The sequence below is a fragment of the Chenopodium album genome, chromosome 8, assembly GCF_948465745.1.
Source record: "Chenopodium album chromosome 8, dcCheAlbu1.1, whole genome shotgun sequence".
NCBI lineage: Eukaryota > Viridiplantae > Streptophyta > Magnoliopsida > Caryophyllales > Amaranthaceae > Chenopodium > Chenopodium album.
Window position 1 is genome coordinate 1,751,629 of NC_137841.1, and position 8,937 is coordinate 1,760,565.

The 8,937-nt window shown below is 34.0% G+C and overlaps 2 protein-coding genes across 2 annotated transcripts in view; one reads left to right on the forward strand and one right to left on the reverse strand.

Annotated features, from left to right (window-relative positions):
• Positions 1 to 4,202, forward strand: part of LOC145641536 (uncharacterized) — a 43,331-nt gene extending 39,129 nt beyond the window's left edge. Inside the window, exons 31-36 of the mRNA XM_081692361.1 lie at positions 197 to 285; positions 462 to 544; positions 624 to 739; positions 1,543 to 1,628; positions 2,452 to 2,551; positions 3,020 to 4,202. Coding sequence (XP_081548487.1) covers positions 197 to 285; positions 462 to 544; positions 624 to 739; positions 1,543 to 1,628; positions 2,452 to 2,551; positions 3,020 to 3,085 — 540 coding nt within the window. The 3' untranslated portion in view covers positions 3,086 to 4,202. The remainder of the gene's footprint in view (positions 1 to 196; positions 286 to 461; positions 545 to 623; positions 740 to 1,542; positions 1,629 to 2,451; positions 2,552 to 3,019) is intronic.
• A 37-nt stretch (positions 4,203 to 4,239) lies between these two features.
• Positions 4,240 to 6,327, reverse strand: LOC145555607 (uncharacterized). Its single transcript, XM_081617346.1, has 4 exons — positions 6,195 to 6,327; positions 5,187 to 5,238; positions 4,856 to 5,020; positions 4,240 to 4,601 (listed from the first exon to the last, which is right to left on the reverse strand). Exons 1-4 carry the CDS (start codon positions 6,286 to 6,288, stop codon positions 4,571 to 4,573), a joined length of 342 nt encoding a protein of 113 aa, XP_081473472.1. The 5' UTR covers positions 6,289 to 6,327; the 3' UTR covers positions 4,240 to 4,570.
• Between the last annotated feature and the right edge of the window lie 2,610 nt (positions 6,328 to 8,937).

Below are 8,937 nucleotides of genomic sequence, written 5' to 3' on the forward strand. Positions count from 1 at the left end.
GTATAACAAAAAAGTTGTATGACTATGAGTGATGGATGTTGGATGGACTCAATCCCTAGCCCCCGTTCAATCCTGCTTATTGTGTTTTTCTAGCACATCTATTATTCCTGTCTTTCTCTGATGTGTTTTCTGTGATGCTGGTAAATAGATGGTTTTGAAAACTAATGCGCTTCTAGTGTTTTTTCTACCATCATAGGTTGAAGTTGTGAAATGCCTGAATGAAACCGAAGGTCCACAGTGGAAACATTCTGTCTTTGGAAATCCAAATGATCCTGAAACGTTCAGGTATCTGATACTTCTTGGTGGTACAGATTAGCAGTGTCCATTTATTAAGTGTAGAAAACAAATCATAATTTATCTGGAATTTACTCCCTCCTGCTATGTAATCAACTTCATTTATACGCCTTGTGAGGGCCTATATCTCATTTCTATTTCTGGCCATTGTGTTAATGCTTTTGCAGGAGGAGGTGTCAAATTGCAGAAACTCTTGCAGAGAAGAACTTTGACTTGGCTTACCAAGTTGTCTGTCAATTTGATCTTCCTGGTAGCCTATTTATTACTTGTTTTTATTGATGTCATCTTTCTTAAGCATACATATTGTGGCTCTAACTCAATATCTACAGCTGTGGATATTTATGCTGCGGTTGCTGCATCGCTTGCTGAAAGGAAAAAGGGGAACCTGTTGACTGAATTTTTAAGGAACATTAAGGGAAATATATATGATGATGAATGGGATGAGGTATTTCTTTTTCTTTTCTTAACATTGGCATTGGTATCAACAACGTAATCAAGTGGATATTAAGTTCTTCTAGCATAATTATTTATCAGATCATTGTAACTGTATTTTGTTACTACATTGAACACTTTTCACAGTATTAGATTAGCCTCAATTTAAATACTATTGTCGAAGATGAGTGCCACGAGAAGGGATGAGAAGAACTAAGAAAATATCTGGCTCAGAATTTGATATGTGTTTTTCTCTCTTTAGCTTTAGGAGTTAGGAGGTCATAGACGATAATTCGAGCTAAAACAACATATCTGCATAATTTAGTGAGGAAGATGGTTAATTTTGGCTAAAACCCGAATTAGAAAGCTAAATCAAAGCCCTTGGTTTTCTTTTTTTTTTTTTTTAATGATTAAATGAAAACAGTTGTCCTTAGAAATAATATTGAGCATATTTTTGTAATTTCCTTGATTGGTTTCTTTAACAGTTTAACTGTGCTTGAACTTATCATCCCCCTTGAATAAAAGTGCAAGTCAAACTAACCTCCAGTTTGAATTAGACAGTGGTTTGACCTGTCACCTTATTGCTTGTCAAGCTGTCAAATTATAAAGGAACCTATCATCATTTCCTTCAAAATGTGAGATGTGTTATATTACTGCCTAATCATCAACTTGCTCTAATGTGTTTATATTACCTTTTAGTTCTAAGCATGTTGCCTAATAATCCAGGACATATTTTACTCTCTTGGGATTTTATCAAGATTCCTACAATTGCATTGATCTCTGGCTTTAATTGTCTTTAACTTTATGATGCTCTAGGTTTTGGGGGCTGCCATAAATGTATATGCAAACAAACACAAGGAGCGCCCAGATCGTCTCATAGACATGTTAATCAGTACCCACAGGTAATGAACTATAAACTTCATGTATGTTACATTTCATGTACTTGTGTATTAAAGGTGTATAGACTGCGGCCGTGGTTCTTTTTAGTAAAGCAGTTGTTTAGTAATTTTTGTCTACTGGCTGGTACAATTAAGCTACTTAGCAATATGGCTATCAAGCAGGTGAGATGGCTAATTCAAGCACATGCCTATATAGCTAACAATTCTGTTGAACATAGACAAATTCCATTAAGTATACCATGTTTTCACACAGCCTAACCCTATTCTTGAGTGATTTGACGCAAGAACCCTGGTAAAAAAAATGCTTACCTGAATTAGAAGGTGCTAAAAAGGGTGGAGGGATTTGAGACTGAAAGACTATTCCTGGTATGAAAAGGAGACAGCAACTGGGAAGTAAGTACAACAAGGGATTTTCTGTTGAGTCATAGTAAACAATTTTCTGAATATCCTGAGTCAATCTAGATTAAAAGGCAGAATTTGCAACTAAAGAGTTTCAGTATCCTTTCTTTGGCTCTCAACTATTTCGCGCCTATGGTGTTGCCTTAGTGTAATATATTGCTTGAAGCAGACGTTTCTTTGAGTACAAGAATGGTAAACAGTTGTTTGGACCCTCACAATGAAAAGCTTTTGCAGCATCCCTCTCTGGTCGAATTCCAGATCCCCTTTTTCAATAAGAATTTTATGGTTTAGAATAAGTGTAGTTTTCCTTCCACTTTTAATGGAACCTTTTTTTTCGTCTGTTTATAATCCTATTCTCATACACAAATATTATTATATGGGTTAAAGTAATCTGGATTTTAAAAACATGGTATTTGTGTATGTGCAGGAAGGTGTTGGCTTGTGTTGTCTGTGGTCGTCTAAAAGGTGCTTTCCAAATTGCCTCCAGAAGTGGCAGTGTGGCTGATGTTCAATATGTGGCACATCAGGTTTGATTCTCTTTGATCCCTGGTTCATGTCCTCTATAGTTGAATCGAATTTGGGCAAGCTTTCATTCCATTTTTCATGTACAATAAAGCCACATGCCCACATCATTCAACTACTTTTGGGGAAAAAAAAAAAAAAATGATCTATGTAGGCTCATGTATGTTGTTGAGTTAGTCTACAGTTATAGATCCACGACGTTTTTATCAAATAAAAACATTTACCATGTTGATTGAAAGGTCAGGTCAGGCGAATTGCTCTCATCAAATTACTGTAAAACTTGTTGTTAGACTTCACTGTTCATGACAATATTGCATATCCTTTTCCATAGCTGCCTAACTAGAAGTGTCAAGGATGACAGCTCTAATGTAGTTTACAGCTTACTGTCAAAGAATATGATTTTTTTCATGTGATTGTTGATATGGTCTGGTCTGGTTTGATATAATTTAAAGTTTGTTTTGTGTATTGGGCAGGCTCTGCATGCGAATGCACTCCCAGTTCTTGACTTGTGCAAACAATGGTTGGCTCAATATATGTAATTCTTTATCGACGTGATTACAATAATTGGAGATAGCACTCGGCTTGAAATTCTTTTTGTTGATTTCTGCTTTAAGTTGCACTCATAAGAGAAAGTGGTGATGTGAGTCGCTGCAAAAGCATGATGCTTCTTTTGGGGTGATTCATCTATAAAACAACACTTAGATCAACAAACTCCAGTTCTCTACTCGTCTTAACCAAATGCCGATTTTGAGAGCTTTGTTTTCTGACAGTTTTGCATGTCTGTTAACTCTTGGTGGTTCATGCGGCACCTAATTGTTGAAATGGCAGCTTGCTGCTTCAAGCAATAGAAGAATGTGCATTGAGTTTGGTGCTGTTGAGGCGTAAACGCCACAAGTGTAACTTCTACATGGTAAAAGAAAATATAGGATTATAGTTATACAGCAGACTTCCTTGCGGCCTGTACCCTGAGCTTGTATATATAACTTTCCGAGTTTGTACATAATTTGCCTTACGGTTTGTTTGGATAGCAAAGAAGGAAAGAAAAGAAGGGGAAGGAGAATGGAGGAAGGGAAGGGAAAAGAAAGGGAGGGGGAGGTGAGCTCCATTTTCCCTTCAAATCTCTCCAATTTTGGAGAGATTATGGTTATTATAGAGAGAGGGAAAATAGATCCCTCCCTCTCCTTCCCCTTCCTTCCCCCAATCTTTTACCCAAACAAGAGATTTTGTCCCCCTCTATTTCTCTTCTCTTCTCTTCTCTTCTTTTCCTTTCATTTCTTCCTATCCAAACAAAGTGTTAGTCATACTTTGCCATTTTGTAGTTGTTAAGGCTTATGTTGATATATTTAGAGTACAGTTTAGAAAAAGAAAAGGTTTTAATATACATGGTGAGATGGTTTACCTTGTAAGAATTTTAGGTTGTAATAAGTTTTGACAACTCCTAGATTACATTTGCGGTCAAGAACAAGCAGGAACATGTATACTGTCGAAAGAGAAAGGCATTGATCAAATGAAATTTACTGTGTAGTGTTACATATCTTATTTCATGGCACAAATATGTATTGGTTTATTGATCTTCGAATAACATACAATGAGGGATTAGTATGAACAAATGATTATTCTATAGCAATACTAATTTGAAAGTTCTGTGTTTAATGGAAACAAGAAAAGGAAAAATAAGATATTTGTAGACTTGTAACTTTGATTTGCTTGATTGATCAGGGGAAAATTCCTACTGATCACGGCAAATTTTCTCGCGGGTTTATATAAATTGACAAGATGTTGGCAGAAATTACAACACTTGTAATATATGCAGTAAAGATCAAACCAGAAATCATATACGGAGTACTTTGTGATTTTTATACAAACTTATTTGTAGGATTTTAGCATCTTTTTAAGGATAAAAATGCCAAGTACGATCTAATCAAACCTGAAAATTTCGAATCTTCAGCAACTGCACTGATCATTTAGACATTTACTGCTACATTTATATAATTCTGCAAGTATTTACTTGAGATGAATTCTCTTCAGTACTCTCTACCATTTTCCAGGAACATCCTGTTGCAAATTATATCAAACAATGCATCACTTTCTGATAGAGAAACTAGAAAGCGCAAAAACAACATAAAACATCAAGCCCTTGAAGGCAGGAGATGTTATATATGAGAATTACTGATACTAACCGAAAAATATACAGCACAAATCTTAAAATAAATCTTTCAGATGAATTACTTGAGAGATAGTAAGTTATCTGATTTATGAAATAAGAATGATCATATAGAATAAACAGATAAAGGTCAATAAGATCTTACTGATAATTTTGCTTGCCCTCTCCGGTATTCAGCACGTCCAGAACAGCAAAAGCAGCTTTCTGAAAACATTCCTTTTCTTCCTCAATGGCCTTCCTCCTCTCAAGAGCAGACTGTCTGCACCTCTCCATTTCTTCAGTTACTTCCGCAGAGTGTCCATCAATTTCACTGCACAATTATGAAATATAAGTATTCGAACATATTAATATGGTTGTGTGATTATTCACAGCAAGCACTGAATTTCATATGTTGATAACAAAGAAATATTTAGCAAATTGAGTATTGTTTTTTGTCCAGCAGCTTAAATTTCGATTACTAAAGATTGCGAATTCACTTGATCATCTTAAGCAGATCTTCCATTGCTCCTTGTACTTGCTGCGAAAGATCTGCATCCATAAATATAAAGTTGATTTAGACCTTTGCAACTCCCTTAACATCCGTAAAACAGCTTGCCTCAGAATTTCAGACTATTATAAATAACTACGAGAGCAATTATATGATACATGACAATATGACATTCAGTTGAATAATTCGTCCGCAGAACTTTTTCTCATTGTGTTCATTTTTTGTTACTTATTCAGATTCATCGTCCTTGAACAACCTTTAAATCCTATAAAAAATTCAAATCTAACTCGATTAAGTAGGTTGCTAGCATGAAATCAATTACATTCAGCAACATATAATACTTTAAACCGGATATTATTCAAATAAATCAGTATCAATTGACTAGCTCAACTGCTCAAACAGAGACAAAATTGCGGAAAACAGCAGTATGCAATTTCGATGTTTAAGGAAAAAGAAAATTCATCAAAACTTTATGATCATCGATTACAGAGTTAAACAAAAGATTGAATATCAGAAATCAAGCATCAGCGTAATAAATACATGATAAACAATTTAAAAGTTTGATGATAATAAATATTATACAGTGAAATCAAAAACATTCAACGAAGTTACAGATATAAATTCGAAACTTCAAGCAAAACATTGATCAAGTTAATCGAAACACATCAAAACAGTAAACATTGCTCAAATTGCAGCTGAGAGAGACAGAGATTAAAGCTAATTCGATAATTTAACCTAAATTTTCATCAAAATAATGTGGCGAATCAACAAATTCAAAGCGAAACTAAATTTTACACGTTATGCTTGAAATTCAAACACATTATCAGCGAAAAACTTACGCAATTCTCCAAAATGTAATCAATCAATTACACAACAACAAATCACAACAACGAAATGCAAATATAACCTAATTTTAATTGATCTGGAAATCGATAATCAATTGTAAGAACTCAAACTGAAATTCAAACAAAGAGCGAAGATGAAAAGAGAGAAAAACCGTAAAGGACGGTGGAGAAGTGAGATTCGAGCTCAGGAAGAGAATTCGTTTGATGCGATAAAGGCACGATTGCTTGCTCCGACGATTCCTCCATTGTTGACGAGCTTCAAAGCAGAGAATGAGGAGAGAGAAAAAAGTTTGTTTGGTTTGGGGAAGAAGAAGGCGGGGAAATTTGAATCGATCAAATAAATTTGAAGCCCAACCCAATATTTATACGGAGTACAAGATTACGGGCCCTATTTAACACACACTTGAGTTTTTTTTTTTTTTTTGAGAAAACACACACTTGAGTTACCATATCAACAATCCAACTTAATAATCTTTTATTTTCATTTTTATTTTTATTTATTTATTTATTTTTTTGTAATTTGCAAATTGCGGTTTGTGTTTAGCAAATTGCAACCAAAAAAAGAAAGAAAATGTTGTACATAGCCCTTAGGACTACATGTAAGCATTAAATTTACACTTGAAAATCGTAAAAAGTTAAGAAATCATAAAAATATAAACACTAATTACACTGATTTACGCGCGTTTTTGTCATGAATTCCTAATTTTATACAATTTTCAAAGGTGTATTTAAGGGTCCGGATTGAGATCCAACTTGATAATCTTGCTTGCAACCAAATAAACCATAATGAGAATCGATCCTAAGATCTCTTAAAACCAGGAGAAAAGTATTTTTTCAACCACTTGAGCTATTAGCTTAGGGTTATTTTATGTTGTCGGAATTTTTATTTATTTTTTTTACCAAATTGTCGTTTATTATTTTTTTTACCAATACGGTCAATTGGCTCCTCCTCCAGTCCTCCTACTCCCCTTTCTCTCAACGTTTTCCATTAATTGAAGCACACTTCACGTTCTCCATTGAGGCGCCTTCTAATATTTGTATCCTTCTAAGGTAGTTGATGTTTCTTTTTATAATCATCATATCAATTTCACAATATATGGTTTCAATTTTATATACGATCTTATTTAATTTAATTAAGTGTAGGGTTCGAAAATCTGAATTATTGGTTCTAATTACTAAGATTAACCAGCAATTTTGTTGCTAGAAAAGAAAATTATGAGCCTAATTTGATAATTGAATCAAATATTTCTCAAATTATGAGATTTTTCGAGCCTTATTTGGTAATTGAATCAAATTTGATTGCTAATGTATTGTAGAACCCTTAATTGTTAGGATTGAACTATGAAATTAGACCTCTTCTCCCTGCAATTGTTAGTTTAAATTCTTTGTGTAAGTTAAATTATGGAACTTCTAATTTACTGGAGAATTTTGCACTGTCTAATCCTTATTATAGTTAATAAGGATCATTTTTTGTATTCCTTCATATGAACAACATATTCAAAGTAATAGTTTTGTTGAGACATAATAATTAATTTTTCAATGACTAAATTTTGAGTTTAACTGTCATTAGAGTACCTAACAAGAAATTATCTTCATGTTATGAGGATCATGCTTAACATTACAGTAGTCGGTACGAGTTGTATAGGAATAATGAATGTAAAGTCTATGAGGTAAATAAGAATGAAATTGATTTGATTTAGTTGATTAACAATACAAATCTCGAATATCGACTATGCTTGAACCTTATCTTCTTGTGGAGGATCAACACCAACTGCAATTTGGAATGCAGATCAAGGATGATGATGCACGCCTTCAGAACAGGACTGTGGATTCAATCTCTCGGGATTTGTCAGACCAGAATGTTCTGCAGTTTGCTCTGAAAGGCAAAGGCCGTTTTGTAAGTTGGCGTAGAGGTGCTTTTGTGAATTGCGGGATCAATCTCTTGTGTGATGACATAAAGGTTAGGATTTTAACTTCAACTGCAAATAATTTGACGACTGGAAGTATGATTGACAGCCCACTTCTTTGCAAATGCAACTCTGATTGTCATGTTATTGTCTAGAAATATTCAATTCTATGAGTCTAATGGCTATTTGAGGTGAAATTTCATGTCTTTAGCATCAGTAATTTGATGTTGTCTTTTATTACCTGTTTTGAGCAGTTTAATGAAGTCGACGTTTGTAATAAGCTTAGCCAAAGTCGAACTGCAGAAAAATGTATTTTAACAAGATGGAATGGTTTTAATTGGAAGGACAAACATAAGAAGTTGAATCTAACATACAAAACTAATTAACCAGGCATTCCTTCGGCCGTGCAGCTTGAGCTTCAGCTTCATCTATGAGTTTAAAACAAGCAAGTTTATTGTAGTACAAAATTTGAACCCCAAGAACTAGGCCCTATTTAACACACTTAACACAATCACTAATCCAACTTGTTAATCTGAACTTATTTGACATGATTAGACTTAATTAGCTTTGATAAGCTTTGAAAGTTGAAACTTACGAATTAGTTTTCAGAAAACAATTGAAGAGAGTCATTGAATTAATCAGTAAATAAAAGTAACACGATAAAAAAAAATGTGAAAAATGTGGTGTGCTAGTAACTTGGTAGGAGGATGTGATGAAGGATAGACTTGTTGATATAAGAACGGCAGGTTACTCTTTACAAACTCATACTACCCATGTACGTATTAAACATGTCACACTACACACAACTACACAAGTGACACGATAGTTAGATTAGGTTTCAGTCTTGCGAAAAGATAATCTTAATCTCCCATTATATATTACCTATTTAAAAAAAGATTACCACGATAGAAAAAAAGAATTTGAAATTGAGATGTTCTTGTGAGTAGAGGTGATGAATTGATGAAGAATAGATTTGTTGCTGACATAA

Coding starts and splice junctions, on each gene's coding strand:
- LOC145555607 (XM_081617346.1), bottom strand. CDS start 6,288: ATGGAGGAATCGTCGGAGCAAGCAATCGTGCCTTTATCGCATCAAACG. Junction 5,021..5,186: donor GATCTGCTTAAGATGATCAA/GTGAATTCGCAA, acceptor ATAATTGTGCAG/TGAAATTGATGGACACTCTG. Junction 4,602..4,855: donor GAGGGCAAGCAAAATTATCA/GTAAGATCTTAT, acceptor AATTTGCAACAG/GATGTTCCTGGAAAATGGTA.